Source organism: Barbus barbus (genome assembly GCF_936440315.1).
Source record: "Barbus barbus genome assembly, chromosome: 31".
In the NCBI taxonomy this organism is placed as follows: Eukaryota; Metazoa; Chordata; class Actinopteri; order Cypriniformes; family Cyprinidae; genus Barbus; species Barbus barbus.
In genome coordinates, this window is record NC_136759.1 from 11,257,538 (window position 1) to 11,276,945 (window position 19,408).

The following is a 19,408-nucleotide window of genomic DNA, read 5'->3' on the forward strand; positions in this document are numbered from 1 at the left end:
GACGAGGACACCAGATCCCCTGTTTATTTTGGACACTTTATCCCCTTTGGACACTTTATTTTATTATTTCTGTTTAATAAAAGCCTCTCCGAGGCCTGACGCCATACCCACTGTGTCTGTCATTTGCTCTTCCCACCACAAAGGGTACAAAACCATCTTGCCTACCATTATTCAAGAAAATGCCACCAGATTCATTGGGAAGTGCTTCATATTGCATCAGGACAATGACCCAAAACACCCTGCCAGTTCAGTCAAGGAATTTATAAGGGCAAAGAAATGGAAAGTATTAGATTGACCAAGTCAATCTCCAGATTTAAATCGATTGAACATGAATTTCACCAGCTGAAGAGGAGAGTAAAGGCAGAAACTCCCCAAAACAAGCAACAATTGGAATTGGCTGCATTAAAGGCTGGGAAAAGTATTTCAAAGCATGAGACCAAGAGTCTGGTGAGGTCTATGGGTCACAGACTCACTGCTGTGATTGTGTGCAAGGGATCTGCAACTAAATAATAGCTTTTAATCTTTTATATCTGCCTTATGTTCAACTGTCCCAATACTAATGCTCACATCAATGAGTGAGATGAACTCTAAAAGTGCTGTTCATTTTATTTGGTAAAACATATATGTGTTGAAACGGCTAATAATAAAATGTGACATTCTGTAGTTTTGTCTCATATTCATCTTTTAATCATATTTTCAAATGTCTTGACTCCACAGCCAACAGAGCAATTTTGTCTTTACTGTTCCAATACTTACGGAGGGCACTGTACACACACACACACACACACACACACACACACACACATATATATATATATATATATATATATATATATATATATATATATATATATTACGTGTTGTTGACGTTAAAATCAAAAGCAGACTCGCGGTTGAAATCACTGGACTAGTGAAAAAAATCATTGTGTTGTCTGAAATGTCTCAAGAGATGAATCAGAAGATATATTTGGATTCAATGACGCAATTGTTGCAAATGAGCTTTGCAACATAAGTGAATAAAGGTAAGCAATTACAATGGAGCAATTTCATTCAAAGCAGCTCACAAGTGTTCAGACTTTCAGTCTTTGTTTGCTCTGGCTATATAACTTCATGTTTACAGTTCTGTGATTTAAATATTATGCAGAAACTTTACATAATGTGTATACAATTGTTAGAAGAGTAAGATGACAATTTTGTGAATTCCCTAAATTTTGTTTATGTCTTCATGGTAATTTCTATTTTCAGCTGTTCAAAACATCAAAAACAAAGCTGTCATGAGTTCTTTAAATGTGAGTTTTGTCCAGAATATGTCTATTGTTCGTCCTGAATACTTTTTCATCATTGGTCTTACAGGTATACCGTACAGCACTTATTACTATATTTTTTTATTTATTGCATATTTTATTGCTGTAATTGGGAACTCTATAGTCCTTCTCATTATAGCTCTTGAACGAAGTCTGCACAGTCCAAAGTACATTGGTGTGTTTAATTTGGCCTTGGCTGACCTAGGTGAAACTAATGCAGTGATTCCTAACATGATGAAGACTTTTTTTTCTGACTCACAGTACATGTCCTACAATGCTTGCTTGACAAACATGTTTTTTGTGAACTTCTTTATTACTGTGCAAAGTGCCACTCTTGTTGTTCTGGCATTTGATCGCTTCATTGCAATTTGTTTGCCCTTAAGATATCATGCCATAGTGAATAACACTGTCATGTCTTTAGTGTTTATAGTATTATGGGTATTTAACACTTCTCTGGTGGCTCTGGGAGCGTCTTTGATGACCCGACTTTCATTCTGTAAATCTAATGTGGTACAGAGTTTTTATTGTGATAATGGACCAGTGTTGAGGTTGGCATGCAACGACAATACGATTAATATGTTTATAACAAACCTCATCGCAGCTTTGTTCCTTGTAGCACCATTGTTTCTTATAGTCCTGTCATATCTGGGCATTTTTTTTGCGTTAAGTAAAATTACAACTTGGGAAGCACGTTTAAAAGCACTCAAGACCTGTGTTTCTCACCTTTTGTTGGTCGGAATATTTTTTCTTCCTGTAATATGCATGTACATTGCTTCATCAATTACTTCTCTCACTCCCAATGCTAGAGTCATCAGTGTATCTCTTTCATTTACTCTTCCACCAATGTTAAATCCCATTATTTATGTTTTAAACACAGCTGAAATCAGAGTCTTAATTCGAAAACTGCTTAAAAACAGAATTGTAAGAAAGAAAATGTCAAAATGTAATGATTGTTTGTGTTCTTCCAACATTAGGAATTAAATTATGTTTGTTTGTTTTTTTCATTTATGTTTTTAGATTCAGTATGTGGAAAATAAAATTGTATGAACAGAAAACAGTTAAATTCACTCTGCTGCACTCCTAACATGTAGGTGAACAACAGTGATATGCTGTTTAATTTTTATGAATGAATACATATGATTTTAAGTGTGTATGTACTGTGTTCTTAATTGCTAACCCCAAGAAACAACAAAATAGATTAAAAATTGTACTAGCTATTTGAATGCATTTTTGTGAGCAGTCAGTATTATGCTGACATATTTCATGTTACCCTGGTTTCATCCACTCAAATGCTGTTAACTGTCATTTGTTCATATGTTCATATCATTCGTTCATATTGTTCAATAATGCAAACCAAGCATCCTTTTTCATATGAGTATGTCTGAGATCTGTTGATAAGGTTCTTTTTTATTGTTTCTCTGTTGTGACATCTCAACTTTTTATTATTTCTGTATTTGCTGTACAATAAAGGATGAAAGCTAAGCATTAACTAAGATATCAATCTTTCAGATGACTGCAAATCAGTGCTGTCCAAAGGATTTTCTTTTGCTCCAACTTACACGGGGAACAAGTTTCAAACCAAGGTAGACCTTTTTAGATTTCACCGCAGTCTACATTTAAAAGTGTGGTATCACCAAAAATCAAGTTCAGCAGACATTCCCAGTGTTAAAGAATCCGAAATATCAAGCCCTTTTTGTCCAAAGTCCACTTTTTTTTCCTATTAACAATAATCCTACAATGAATACACTTACTAAAAAAGTGTCTTTTGAGGTGGAAAGAATTTTTCAGACCAAAGGAACTCGTCAGTACAATCGTACAAAGAGCCAAAAAGATGCATTGGACTGGTTATCCACCAGAGATAATAAAAGGTGCTGACAAAGGAGGTGTGGTGTGTGTATGGAGTATAGGCAAATATAGAATGGAAGCTAAGGCTGGCCGCACACTAGAGGATTTTAAGCCAGATTTTACGGCCGATTTGCACCCCTGAATGGTCAGGGGGTGTGGCCCGATACAAGGCTTGTTGCAGACCATTTTTTTTTGTCCAAAAATCCTCTATTGTGTGGTGTCATTATGATCGTTTATCTGCTCCCGATCGAGACTGAGCGTCGCCTAACTCAAATTGATCGGGCTGCCTCTGACGTGATACCCACGATAGTCAATGAGAGCGAGCAAGTGTCACTCACCGGATGTTGTGTGCTTCTATAGCTGAAACCTGGCAGGCAGCCACAAACATGCCGTGAAAGCAGAGAACATCACCCATATTCTTTTGTGTACTTTGTTTTTCATTATGAAACAGAATGCGCGCCAGTAGAGCCAGCTGACAACGTCAATTGTCCTCTATTTGTTTTTCTTCTCCAGTAATGTTTGATCTTGCAAATCTCTGTGAGATCACGTGTCACTGTGAAATCGTTCCTACAATCTTCAAGTGTGCTGTCCAGGGCTTGAAAACAAAAAAAAATGTCAATCGGTTCACTCCGAGCAGAATCGATATTTTAACGTTTCCGTTCCTGCGTTCCTCTGTATTATTACCGTTCTGAAACCGGTTTGAGTAGAAAAAATAACGGTTAATACCGTTATTTTTAAAATTGTCTTTGCCTATAATAATAATAATAATAATAAAGTACTGTGTTTTCTTTACACAAAAAAAAAAAAAAAATACAGAAAGAGATGGTATCTTAACCCGCTGCGCTAATAGGCTATATATACAGCATCATCTTTTCTAGATTTTTACATTTCTAAATGTAGGCTACTAAACAAAATAAAAAAATCTATTAATGCTTTAAAGACATTAAAGAATTTTTTAAAGATGTTTGCTGCACATTGTAAAAAAAACAAAAAAACGCTACTTGTATAAAATGTTTTGAGGGGAAAAAAAACAAAGGCTAAGCCTGCATTTTATTAACCTATTATTCAGAAATGATGTAGGCTAAAATGCCGGTAAATCAAAAATGTTTACAAACATTATAAACACTAGGGATGTGCGCTACGACTAATTTGACTGTCGTTTAAACGGAAGTTTTGTATCCGACTAGTCGACTAGTCTAAAAGCTAGAAACCCCCAAAAAATGGCAAAAAAAGTGTGTGTGTCTATATAACAGCCTACACTTGAAATACTTAAATCTTTGAATCACACTGTCAAATCCCTCAATTAATTCTGCGAAAAATAGGTCATGATTATGCTTGCCTCGCGTTATCATCATTTAATATTAGGCGGTCGTTAAACAGAAAAAAATAAAGAGCATACACTCAACAGAGCCCTGCACGGCCCTCAAATTTAGGCCCTAGCCCGGCCCTGGCCCGAGACGCTCAGGCTAGGCCCGGCCCACGTCCGACAGCTTATCAGAATTTCCGACCCAAGCCCTTTTTTTCCCCCTTCTCCTAAAACAGTTTATACTACTGTTTCGGCTATTAAAATAGTTCCGTTTTGTGTGTAATGGCAAAATTATTATATTTCGTTTTGTTTTTTTATTAAGTTAATTTAGAAAAACGTTGGGAGCATTTTTGTTCATTAAATAGCCTATACGTTTTTTTTTTTTTAAAGTAACGACCAAGCGGCCAGCGACATGAGCTGATCATAGCCTATGTTTGATAAATTTAGCCTTCTCATATCATCACGACTTGCCTAAAATAAAATCTATAGATATACTAAAACAGTTCAAGTATATAACAATGTTTAAACGTTAAACCTGCTATAATAATAATGTGCGCTAGCCTATATGTAAGTTTGTGCGGAGAGTGGAAGCTAAAGCGCGCTCTGCAGGACATGGAGGCACCAGCAAACACTTGGATTGCTTTCAGTGGAAACAAATTAAAATAGCCTACGTCGTCATTTTTTGTTTGTTTCCAAGCTAACGCATAGGTCATTCGTGTGGTCATTCTAAGCTCGCCGCAACTGACGTGAAGACAAGGCATGAGAGGTCTGAGGTAAAAATGTAGTTTCTGCCCAGATATGCTTTTAAAAATATTTAAATATTTTGATATGTATTCTTTTTCAAAAGTTTTATTTTAACTTATTTAAAATGTTTTAAAATGTAACGTTAAAATGATGGTAATTTGAATGATAAAATGTTTTTTTGGGGGGTTTTTTTCTCTCGTGTAATCGACTATTGTTTTCAGTGTCGACTAGTAGGAGCTGTACCGTTTAGTCGACTAGTCGACTAGACGCGCACATCCCTAATAAACACAGTAATTAGTTTCTCTCCACAACAAATCCTCTAAACTTAAGGATAGCCTATAGGCTATAAAAACGTCATTCCAAAAACAAATTAAAGGTGAAACTGATGCCTACCTCTCTCACTCGGCACGAATCCAAATGTTTCCATATTCTCGACGTATAGCCTACTAAAATATTATTTATTGGCTTTTACTTTCATCGAAGCACCGCTGGTGTGTAAGATCTGTTGAATCCATCTTATACTGGCGACGGATAAACGCTAACGCCGGTGTTCTGACGATTTGTGCTACCCTGTCAGATTTTCCATTAAAACAGATGGTAGCAGCCCAGCCGGCACATGACCGACCTTCAACGTTGAAATATGGTTGAAATAATGACAGTTGTTGTTTTAACGTTGAAACTACGTTGAAACAATGTTTAATGCTTAACGGTTGAAAACCAACCGGTACATGACCAACCTTCAACGTTGAAATATGGTTGAAATAATGACAGTTGTTGTTTCAATGTTGAAACTACGTTGAAATAATGTTTAATGCTAAATGGTTGAAAAAGGGTAATAAAACACTTATAAATCAACTTTGATTTTTTTACAAGATCTATGTTGAATCACTTAATGTATGTACAGAATAAATCATTTCTGCCTTTTAAATTATTATTAAGATCATTATTATTATTTTATTATCATTTTACATTTTCATCATGAAACCTTCTGGTATAAATATTATCAACAACAATAAATCTAAACCCATTGCGCTGCCTTACCACGCTGAAACAATTCCTATTGGTTATTTAAACTTTTTTGCTTTGATCATGTTAATCTGTCTGTCATTCATGAAACTGGCCAATGAAACTGTGCACGCCATTTTATGTTTGAAAATATGACCGTTATCCCGACCGTCTTTCTGAGTGAAGTCGCTGTGAGTGAGAGAGCTGCTGTGCAATAAAACTGCTAGGTCGGTCCCAAATTATTTTATAATTTTTGCCTATCCGGTCCGGATATTTGTTTCAGTTGTCGTTGTGCCGAATTGTGACGACACGTCACAAGGTTGTTACGACGATTTTCAGAGGAAAGCTAGCCAGAGAAAGAGGGATAGCACGAAAGAGGTCGGGGGCATGTGACCAAAAATTTCATAAATATACACAAGGTTAACGATTGAGTTAAAGGCATTATGTCAGTGCTTGGAGAATTGTAATTGCACAGTTTGTTGAATTAACTTGTTAACGCAAGATTTTTTAATGCTTTCCAGCATTTTTGTTGCGGAGGCCTACTTTTACAGTTGTCGACTGAGGCCTAACGTTACTCGTGCTGTGTCGTTTTGTGCTTTTGCGGTTGCTACGACGACTTTCAGGGAGAAGACATTATACGTGTACACACAGATTCAAAATTTCAGCAAACAAAAGTTTAACGTTACTTGAGCTAATTTTTTTCCATTTAACAGTCGTCGTCATTACTGTCCATTCAGTGTAATATCGCGAGATTTGAAGCGAGATTAAGGAAAGAGCACAAACGAAAGTGGTCTGCGAGGGAGATGGGTATAAACGGAGGTCGGAGCCAGCTGCAAATGGGTGGGCCAGCCGCAGGTGGGTGGGACTTAAGCTGCAAGTGGGCTGTACAAACCAACAGAAGATTTTGATTGGTTTGCTTAATGTGTAGGTTGTAGTATCGGTTCACACTCCTGGTGGCGGTAGTGTGCAAATTGTTTTGCGAGCCGTCAAATAAACGAAGACGATGACTTTCAGTGGTGGCACGGTGGAAGAGGTAAGCGTGATGTACATTTTTTTTGTTTTGTTTTGTAAAAAGTATTACAGGCTGTGAAAAGTGCATTTTCTTGGTGGCTTTTGTACAACGTTTTCTTAGTACCACACACAGCTTACACTCTGTAATGTGCCTGACAATATCTTTGTTTATTTCTACATGCAACAAAATGGCTCTCCAAGTTATGGATACCGAAGACCATAAGCAGGTAATGTAATTACATGGCATTGTAATTTTGGTAACACTTTCTATGAAGCCCATATTTATAATACATTATAAGGGTATTTTTAAGGCATTATAATGAATGCATAATGCATTATTTAAAAAAAAAAAAAACAACAACAACAACAACCTTATAATATGTTATATCATCTTGTGAATATAAGAACAGTTTGAAATTATTATATTAGTATTAGTATTATAATATTTACTTATTAGTGGTTATAGCTTTTAAGAGTATGATGATTTATAACACACAGTGAACAGATTGCATCCACATAAATTACAATGGATTATATTTCTCATAGTTATAATGTATTATAAGTCTCATATCTTGCCACCTTTCTTATGCTATTTTACCTAAAGCTATCAATGACCACTTATAGGTATAGTAATAATAATAGTATTTTTTTTCTCTCAAAAAGCCATAAGATCAGATATCAGATCAGATTGCTTTTAACTATTTCTATTTTAATATCAGTTTGATTATTTTGATGGTACCTTTTAGACAGCTGTTTAGTAACTCTGCAACTACATGTCAACTAGCAGTCATTGGAGTATAGTAGTATGTTGTCTGCTAAATATATGCTAACACTTTATTTTGTTGGTTCCCCAACAGACAAACTGACTATCTAAGCAACTTTATGAGTACGTCAACATTCTACCAACCCTAACTTTAACCTAAACCTACTAATACTAGTTGACATGAGAGTTGCAAAGTTGCATATAGTCAATAGACAAAGGGGACATCAAAATAAAATGTGACCTAACATTGTTTTTTTTGTTTTTTTCTGTTGAAATTAACTAGCTCACATAAAAATGTATATTTGCCTAACAGGGAACAAATAACACTTCACACCTGACCACTTACAAGATGTACTGTAGTAAGATACTGTGCAGATCTTAAATAATGTCAAGATATATAGTCCATTATCAGTGTAAAAGTAGATTTAATATGGTGTTCATTGTGTTATACATAATCTTAAAAGTTATATGTACAAATGTGTAAGCATTATAATGTATTAAAATTGACAATATAACATATTATAAGGTTGTTTATAATGCATTATTCATTAATTATAATGCCTTAAGAATAGCCTTATAATGTATTATAAATATGAGCTTCATAGAAAGTGTTACCGTAATTTTTTCTTTTTTTTTTACATTTTGGACTGCACTGATTTATAAAGTGTAAATGTCTTAAACGTTTGTAAATAGATTTTTTCAACAACTTATTACAAATAAAGGTAATAAATTAAGTTGAAAAAAAAAAATTAATAGATGTTACCAATTGAAGTATTATTTTTTTTTTTAAGTTGATCCAACTGTTCACTTTTTACAGTGTAATTTTCTAAATAATAAGGTACATTTTCAAAAGTATTAGAACACATCTCCTAACCTCTAATCCACAATGTAATATATTTAAAACATAGTTTAAATAACCTTTTTTATTTAATACTAATAATAATCAATAATCAGTTTTGTGTAAATTAATGGTGAATAAACTAGCATTTTATCTAGTGGTTTTTAAAAGGAATACTTCATTCTCGTTTGGCTCTGTTCGAAGGCGGTCGCATTTTTCTTCCCTCCCTCCCTCCTGAACTTCCCTGCTTGCTCTCTTGTATTGTCCAGACTCTCGCTGCACTATTTACAAAACCGAAATTATGGATCTGATCAACTGGTCTCTAAATGCAATTGACACCATCTTCTCGAGTAGGAAAGCGGGATCTGGAGAACCGAAATGTCCCGCTGGGACGTTTGCTGCTGGCTACACGATGGACGCATGGGAGAGATGGCAGGTCGTGTGTCTGGCGGCTCTCTCCGTGGAGGACATTGAAGACATCTTCTTATTCGGAACAATGATAACTGGGTTTCTGCTATTTGGATTAGGCGTTGCCCTAAATTATCAGAAAATTAAGGAGACGGGACTGGCTATCCAAAACCTCTCACGGCTGCCCGTCATGAAAAATTGATGGACATGGAGATCAGAATGGACAATGAGAATAGCTGTGAAACTGGAAGACAGCTGTTCGCACTAAGACAAAACAATCTTATCTCTTTCCGGCTTCCCACAACAGAACGGCTTGGCAAGGCCGCTCTGGTATCAACTCTCCGGTGAATACTGCAGGGAGACGCTCTTTCTTCCATTCCCTCCTCCCAAAAACACCTTGTTATTGTCGGGCGCTTGTGCTCTGTCCAAGGACGTTTCCATGGCAATTGCTATGTCGCATCACAACCTGCGAACTGAGTCGACTGGTTTGGAGTGCTGGCGAAACGGATTTCAAGGCATACGAACTCACACAAACTTACACATACACACACTCATACACCTCCCTAACCCCATCCCACGCCTTCGTCGCTTCATCCTGTCAGGTGTTAACGGGTCCGTGGGTTTGCGCTGTAATGGCGGCTGGCCGGATGGCTGTTTCGTCTGAACTAGGATTACTATGCAAGTTATGTTCCTGTGTTGACTGTGCTTTATGCTGAGGTTTTTTGTCTGTTCTCACACTGCACTCTCTTCCAAGAACGCAGTGCGAGGACACTTTTTTTTCTCCTCTCTTTCCTCATGTTATGCTGTATTTCTTCTTCTCTATTGCATTTCGTTGCCTTGTACCTACATGTGCAATGACAATAAATTGAATCCAATCCAATCCAATCCAATAAAAATAGTAATAAAGACTAATTTTCTTGGCCTAATGTTGTCACTTAAAATTTCTGGACACCATTAACTTGCATAGCATTGACCTACAGAGCTGACAAATTATTCTTGAAATATTTGTACATGTTCAACAAGAGAATAAAGTCATGCATATCTTGGATGGCATGGGGAGAATGTTTTAAATTCGGTTTAACCCTAATGCTCATTGTGCTTCTTGTTATGTTTAGGTTATGTTAGGAAGGGCAAGTGAGGCGAGCTCCGTGGAATTTACTCAAGTCAAGTCAAGTCAAAGTTTATTTCTATAGCACGTTTAAAAGCAATAGAGTTGCACCAAAGTGCTGTACAACAAATACAAATACAATACAGCAATAATAAAAAAAAAAAAAAAAAAAAAAACAGAGCCTTAAGCAGGCATTATTCAAAAGCCAGGGAGAACAAATAAGATTTAAGAGCAGACTTAAAACTAGCTAGTGAAGGAGCGAGTCTCACATTTACAGGCAGACTATTCCAAAGTTTCGGGGCTGCAGCTGAAAAAGCCCGGCCACCCTTGGTTTTACAGCGACAACGTGGGACCGTTAAAAGAAACTGATTACTGGACCTAAGAGCTCTTTGAGGAGAATAAGCAATCAGAAGGTCACTGATATATTTTGGTGCAAGGCCCGCTAGTGCCTTGTACACATAAACAGCTATTTTAAAATCGATTCTGAACTTTACAGGGAGCCAATGTAAAGATGCTAGGATTGGAGAAATGTGATCCCTCTTTCTTGTTCCAGTAAGAAGCCTCGCTGCAGCATTCTGGACAGTTTGTAAGCGAGAAATCGCCGATTGAGGCAGTCCCCAATAAAGGGAATTACAGTAGTCCAAGCGAGATGTCACGAAAGCATGTATTACAGTCTCCAAGTCTTTATGAGACAACAATTGTTTCAATTTAGCAATGGATCTAAGATGGAAAAAGCTCCCCTTTACCACTGTACTAATTTGTTTATCAAATTTAAGAAACGAGTCAAATGTAACCCCAAGATTTCTTACATAGGGTTGAACACTAGCGGAAAGGGACCCTAAATTAAAATCAGATGAATATCTAGAGTGACCTAAAATCAAAATTTCGCTTTTGCTTTCGTTTAATTGTAGAAAGTTATCAGCCATCCAACCTTTAAGTATATAATAGTTTAATTAGACTCAAGTTGGGTGATATGCTCTATTTTCATAACGTCCTATCGTCAGAATTATTTAATCTTTAACAACTATAGAGACATCAGAGGCAGTGGTAAATTCCAGAAAATAACCTATTCATTGCCATTTAAAATGAAATTACTGAACCTACACATAGTCTGATAAAAATACTAATTTTACAAGAAAATTACAAGTGGCATTTGGAGGCCTCTGCATCTGAACTCTTAATATATATACAGTGTTTCCCACAGGATTTTGTGATACTTGTGGTGGCAAGTAAGGTCACACATTCATTTGCATATTTATTATGTCATTGCATCAATTTTGCGTTCAGACTAGTTTTGGTTCTTAAGATCTGTTGTACTATATGAGCTGTCACATACTGTAATATAACTGAATGCCCAATAAAGCTGTTCACATTATATTTTCTGTTGTAATACATAAAACAAGTATAAATGGTAAACACAACCCATTAATATAGGCTACATTGTGTTAACCAGGAATCACTACTATACTCAAATCCTGATTTATAGGCTATAATCGTGGCATTGTCTGATAAAATATATATATACATCTAACTCAGGTCCGGTCTGTGTTTATCGTGTGTAGTGCTTGATGTCCTACGGGAAGGGAATTAAAAGCAGCAGATCGTCTGCATCGAACAGGACCAAACCCAAATCCAGGAGCAGAGCTGCGCTCATCTCAAGCCTCCCAGAACACAGAAGACCTGTCGGCCGGACCCTGCCCCTCATGGAGAGCGGTATATGACGTCACTTCTTGCAATCCGCTTTTGCATCATTATTATTATTATTATTATCAATAAACGAACACAAAGTACTCCTACACAAGGTACTAAAAATGCCAAGAATTAAAAAAAAAAAATTACATTTGTCAATAATTCTATTTTTATTAGTAAATTAACAAACAATACTCCTACATTAGATATTTTTATACAATATATGCCAATACATAATTCCTTATTGTAATTTATTTGGTATTTTATTTGAAACAAAATATTAAAGGTAATTAATATAATTATTTTATTATATTATATTATTTTATTTTTAATAAAGTCATGCACTATTCCTACATAAGATTCTTTATTCGTGGGTTCCAAAGATGTCACTTTGTGTCTGATGTGACAACGCGCACAGCACATCACTGAGATTTAATAGATAATATTAATATATTGAAATAATAAATTACCTTTTACTACCATTTCCCACACTGATCCCTGGGTGTGATTCTATTTTTAGGATAGCAAGTGTAACGGTTAGACCGTCCTGATTGCTTATAAATTTAAAACTGACATCAGCTCAAAGCTCTTTTTAGTCAATGATAGTGTAACAAGATAATGTTGTTAGCTAATATTAGCACAGTTTATAATAAATCAGTCTTTCTGGACAAATTTTGAATTTCGAACATAGCCACTCGATGAAGGCTTTAAAGGATTAGTTCACTTTTAAAAAAACTTTTGCTGATAATTTACTCAACCCCATGTCATCCAAAAGAGAGAGGCCATAGTTTCTGTTACATCATCAAGTTGTTCTGAGCTATTGGATATGCTGAGGAACTGAGAAAAGTCAGGAAGATTATTTATAAAGCAGTCTTTTGTAGTAGAAGCAGGGGCATAGATTACGCGGGGGACGTGTCCCCCCCACTTTTTATAAAAAATAAATTCGTCCCCCGCACTTTTTCATCGGACAGTTGTGTTCTCGACATGTTGAGGTTTTAATGGAGCAATGTATATTAATGCAGAATGATTTGAAATTCAAATAGACAAGATAATTTATACATGACGTTTACGTTTCCATGGCAATCAGTCACTCAGTTTGTCACGTCACTACACGCCCAGGTTCGCGCCCGCTGTCCATCATTCATTAGAAGTCGAGATGAGTTCAAAGCGACAAAAAACTCTTCACTCCTTTTTTACGAAAAAGTCAAGCAGCGTAAGTTGGCATGTGGGATCCGAATTGCACAATGTAGAGTGACTCTGCCTATTGCTCTTGTTGAATAATTAGCAAGTTTTGATGTTCATTATATGGAGAAAAAAAAGCTGCCTGGACAAACATGCACTTATTTATTTTCAGTGTATTTTTCCGTAACTCTTTTGTAACGTCTTTTATTTTAACACGTATGTATGTTATCAGAACCCTTCAAATAAGAATAAAGATCATGTTGAACTGAGATTTTACAGCGTTTGCAGCATTGTGACACTCTGCCAAATCTACATGATGTATTTCAATCAAGTATGCAAGCACTGATCTGATACAGAATCGATCTTCATTTAGGGCTGCTCTGTCATTAGTGCACTAATTTGACGTTTTTATGTGTTGTCAAGAATGAACAAGAAACAGTCATCCTAGGTTTGTTAGGACGACACGCAAGAAATACAAACTTCACAGCTGAGAAGAACTGATAGAGTGGCTTTTAACACCTGGCTATTTTTACATTGTATAAAATCTATTAATACACAAGCGTTTGTAGGATTATATATGGACCAATCATAAAAAACACATAATTAGTCAAATATAGAAAATAAAAAATAACATTAGTATGATTAGTATGAACTTCTCAGCTATCATTTTTAACTACAGTAGGTAATTATTAGCTTGCATATTGGTTGTTCATTAGTACTTAAGCATATATTAATTCTGTATTCTTCATGACCATATTCTGCATCCCATAATCCTAAATTAAACAACTACAACGACTACTACTCTTTCTTTCTTCAGTCGAAAAGAAATTAAGGTTTTTGATGAAAACATTTCTCCATATAATGGACTTCATTGGGACCCAAACGGTTCAAGGTCCAAATGACAGTTTCAGTGCAGCTTCAAAGGACTTTAAACGATACCAGACGATGAATAAGGGTCTTATCTAGCGAAACGATCGGTCATTTAAAAAAAAAAAATAAAAAGTTTAAGTTTTATAAGCACAAATGCTTGCCTTGCTCTGTTCTGTGATGCGCGTTCGTGACATCATGTAATACACAATTACGTTGAAAAGGTCACGCTTGATGTAGGCAGAAGTACAGCTTCTCGCAGATCATGCCTTCGTCCACAGCTTATAAAATATTTATCAAATAATGCAAGTATAATCACCAATTTAGCTTGCAAGTTTTACCTCCAGAATAAAAAGACACGTCTATGAACACCGTGACAAAGGCTGATTTGGAGCAACGAAATAAAGTAATTTATTGTTATGAATGAATACATATAAAAATACACAGGACAAACAAAAGACACATGAATCAATGAATAAACTTAAATGAATGCATACACATACATACATATAGAGAGAGAGAATGAATAGAAACAAAAACCTTTTACAGCCGATTCACGAAGTAATCTCATCGATTTACAACGTTTAAACTTTAATAAATCAGCAGTTTACTTTGATTATTTTAAACAAGTGCAATTTAACCACAATAAAAAACGTTTGTCCCTGAGGTACTTGCACTTGAAAACAGCCGCGTCGCCGCCTTCCGCCATTTTTCGAATATGACGCCTCCTCTCCCGTGGCCTCATGGAATAGTAAAGTGTCCATCGTATGGGTGTAAAGGACTCATCTGGTTCCTGTGGTCTTATCCTGATGGCCGTCTAGGAGACAGGGTCTTCACTGGGGATCTGTCTCTGGAGCTCATCTAGGTGTCCTGGGCCCGTATTCATGAAAAATCTTAGTGCTAAGAGTTACTCCTAGTAACAAAATTCTTAGAAAATTCTTATAAATGTGGGTGTTTCCTCTTAAAGATCCTAGTAAAGAAAAAAAGTAATTCAGAAAGCATCTTAACCCTTAAAAGAGGTCTTAAGGTCCAAAATTGTTAGGAGTATGGACGAGGACTTTTAAGGGGATTTCTTTAGCAGTGGAGAAAATGGACGAAGCATGAAGAGGGAGAAGAAATGTGTTGCACACAATGCATGACAGTGAGTTAATAAGACGCTACACATTAGATCGTGCAGGGATCATGTTTGTGACCGATCTTATTAAAGACATGCTAACATCTCAGACACTGCGCAGCAATGCCATACCACCAGAAATGGACGGAATCACTACATTAACATATTTGGCAACTGGAAAAATGCAAATATGCATCAGTGATGATTTGGGTCTGTTATAGCACTTTTTATGCTATGTCTCTGTTAATTTCCTATAAAATACAGTAAGTATGACAGCATGGTAAATAAAAAATAAAGAATATATATACATATATAATGTGTGTGTGTGTGTGTATGAGAGAGAGAGAGAGCGAGAGCGAGTACGGTAAAACGGAAAAATTACGCCTGTAATTTCAAAGTGAAGGTTTATAATATACCCTACTCTTAAAAGCGCTCTTTTATTTCTTTCTTGACAACCAACCAATCACAGTCTTCAAAAGACTGTGTCATAGCTAGCAACAGGGTCCGCCCCGCCTGTTTATTAAACGTGCAGAGCAACCACCCAATAAAGCATTACAATAATCTAGCCTTGAGGTCATGAACACATGAATTAATGTTTCTGCATTTGACATTGAGAGCATAGGTAGTAATTTAGATATATTATTAAGATGGAAAAATGCAGTTTTACAAATGCTAGAAACATGTTTTTCGAAGGAAAGATTGCTATAAAAAGTACGCCTAGATTCCTATCTGATGAAGAAGAATTTACAGAGCAGCCATCAAGTATTAGACAGTGATCTAGGTTATTACATGCAAAAGTTTTTGGTCCAATAATTAACACCTCTGTTTTTTCAGAATTTAGCAGTAAGAAATTGCTAGTCATCCAGTTTTTGATATCAACTATACATTCCGTTAGTTTTGCAAATTGGTAAGTTTCATCAGGTCGCAAAGAAATATAGAGCTGAGTATCATCAGCATAACAGTGAACGCTAACACCATGTGTCCCAATGATATCTCCCAAAAGTAACATGTAAAGTGTGAAAAGTAAGGGGCCTAGTACTGAGCCTTGAGGTACTCCATACTGCACTTGTGAATGGTATGATACCTCTTCATTTACTGCCACAAACTGATGGCGGTCAGATAAGTACGATTTGAACCATGCCAGTGCACTTCCTCTAATGCCAAAATAATTTTCTAGCCTATTTAAAAGAATGTTGTGGTCGATAGTGTCAAATGCGGCGTTAAGATCCAGTAGCAATAATAGAGAGATACAACCACGATCAGATGATAAAAGCAGGTCGTTTGTAACTCTAATGAGAGCAGTCTCAGTACTATGATATGGTCTAAAACCTGACTGGAAATCCTCACATATATAATTTTTCTCTAAGAAGGAACATAGTTGTGATGATACTACCTTTTCTAATATCTTTGACAGAAAAGGGAGATTCGAGAACGGTCTGTAATTAATTCTTTGGGGTCAAGTTGTGTTTTTTTAATGAGAGGCTTAATAACAGCCAGTTTGAAGGTTTTTGGGACATATCCTAATGACAATGATGAGTTAATAATATTCAGAAGAGGATGTATTACTTCTGGAAACACCTCTTTTAGGAGCTTAGATGGAACAGGGTCTAACATACAGTTTACAACTCTAATCAAACACACCTGAAGCAACTAATTAAGGATTTCAGGATCGCGTAAAAATTACAGACAGGTGTGTTAAATTAGAGTTGGAGCTAAACTTTGCAGGACAGTCGATTGCCAGGAACAGGGTTGGGCACCCCTGGTTTGGATGATTTAATAAGTTTATACAATTCTTAATTTCCAGTGGAAGAGAATAAGTGGAATTGTACCTCAGGGGATCTATAGTGCACTATCTGATGCGATACTGTGGCTGACAGCTGCATGGTTACAATTTTATCTCTAATAGTTTCAATCTTGGAAGTAAAGTAGTTCATTAAGTCATTACTACTGTGCTGCTGGGTAATGTCTGCACCTGCTGATGTTATATGTTTTGTTAATTTAGCCACTGTATTGAATAAATACTTGGGGTTGTGTTTGTTTTCTTCTAAAAGAGACTTAAAGCATATCTAGCAGTTTTTAAGGATTTCTTGTAGGAGAGAGTATTTTCCCGCCAAGCAATACGAAATACCTCTAATTTAGTTTTTTTTTTCCGTTCTGCTCTCTTTAGGGCCCCAGTATGCTCATTATAACACGGTGTTGGACTATTTTCCTTAATCTTCCTTAGGCGTAAAGGAGCAACCGTATCTAAAGAGCTAGAAAAGAGAGAGGCCATAGTTTCTGTTACATCATCAAGTTGTTCTGAGCTATTGGATATGCTGAGGAACTGAGAAAAGTCAGGAAGATTATTTATAAAGCAGTCTTTTGTAGTAGAAGCAGGGGCATAGATTACGCGGGGGACGTGTCCCCCCCACTTTTTATAAAAAATAAATTCGTCCCCCGCACTTTTTCATCGGACAGTTGTGTTCTCGACATGTTGAGGTTTTAATGGAGCAATGTATATTAATGCAGAATGATTTGAAATTCAAATAGACAAGATAATTTATACATGACGTTTACGTTTCCATGGCAATCAGTCACTCAGTTTGTCACGTCACTACACGCCCAGGTTCGCGCCCGCTGTCCATCATTCATTAGAAGTCGAGATGAGTTCAAAGCAACAAAAAACTCTTCACTCCTTTTTTACGAAAAAGTCAAGCAGCGTAAGTTGGCATGTGGGATCCGAATTGCACAATGTAGAGTGACTCTGCCTATTGCTCTTGTTGAATAATTAGCAAGTTTTGATGTTCATTATATGGAGAAAAAAAAGCTGCCTGGACAAACATGCACTTATTTATTTTCAGTGTATTTTTCCGTAACTCTTTTGTAACGTCTTTTATTTTAACACGTATGTATGTTATCAGAACCCTTCAAATAAGAATAAAGATCATGTTGAACTGAGATTTTACAGCGTTTGCAGCATTGTGACACTCTGCCAAATCTACATGATGTATTTCAATCAAGTATGCAAGCACTGATCTGATGCAGGATCGATCTTCATTTAGGGCTGCTCTGTCATTAGTGCACTAATTTGACGTTTTTATGTGTTGTCAAGAATGAACAAGAAACAGTCATCCTAGGTTTGTTAGGACGACACGCAAGAAATACAAACTTTACAGCTGAGAAGAACTGATAGAGTGGCTTTTAACACCTGGCTATTTTTACATTGTATAAAATCTATTAATACACAAGCGTTTGTAGGATTATATATGGACCAATCATAAAAAACACATAATTAGTCAAATATAGAAAATAAAAAATAACATTAGTATGATTAGTATGAACTTCTCAGCTATCATTTTTAACTACAGTAGGTAATTATTAGCTTGCATATTGGTTGTTCATTAGTACTTAAGCATATATTAATTCTGTATTCTTCATGACCATATTCTGCATCCCATAATCCTAAATTAAACAACTACAACGACTACCTTACAAGCTATTAATAAGCAGTAAATGAAGAGTTTATTGAGGCAAAAGTCATAGTTAATAGTGAATGTGTTTATCATTCTAAAGTGTTAAAAAATAATTTAGGATACAAATGATTGGTTATTGTCCAGCAGTGTACTTAATGTGTTATTTTCTTCTGTATGTCACTATTCCCTGTATTTAGGGAATATTATTTGCTGTAGACAGAGGCAGAAGTGAATTCACAGCTGAGAGTGAATGAGACAAAAGGTTTCAGTGAGTCTTCAGAGGTAAGATTATTTAGAGCATTGTCTATGATAAGATATTTCTTTTAACATAGACTAATCAGACTAATGTATAATAGAACAGAACAGAATAAAGGAGTATGTGAATGTGCAAGTATCCATTACTGTGTGCCATGTACTCTATATACAACACACACAAAATACAATTTGAAATATGTAAACAATAGTACCCTTATAAGGACATCCTTGTAACTTATACTCAAAAAGGTGCACATTAGTACCTTAGAATACCAATACGTACCGTAATGACTTTTGTACCGTTTGACTTACATTTCACTGCTGGTTATACTCTGTATAATGGTGTATGTGACGAATAAAAATCTTGAATCTAATGTACAACTATGAAACTTTTTGGGGTAAATAAGGTACAAAGATGTCCTTTTAATGGTACTGTCCCAGTGACAAGCTGTTGTATTTCTTTCTTTTTCTTTTTTCTCTCTTTCTTTCCTTCTGTTTTATAATCATATATAATAAT

General features: G+C 35.9%; 2 protein-coding genes across 2 annotated transcripts in view; one reads left to right on the forward strand and one right to left on the reverse strand.

Moving 5' to 3' along the window:
- The window catches only part of LOC306851298 (uncharacterized protein), a gene marked incomplete at its 3' end in the record, with an annotated part of 74,711 nt that overhangs the window by 52,567 nt on the left and 2,736 nt on the right, over positions 1 to 19,408 (reverse strand). The gene's annotated exons all lie outside the window — the stretch shown is intronic.
- On the forward strand, positions 1,272 to 12,053 carry LOC306851302 (olfactory receptor 1500-like; the record flags this gene model as incomplete). Its single annotated transcript, XM_079387459.1, has 2 exons — positions 1,272 to 2,225; positions 11,895 to 12,053. Exons 1-2 carry the CDS (start codon positions 1,275 to 1,277, stop codon positions 12,051 to 12,053), a joined length of 1,110 nt encoding a protein of 369 aa, XP_079243585.1. The 5' UTR covers positions 1,272 to 1,274.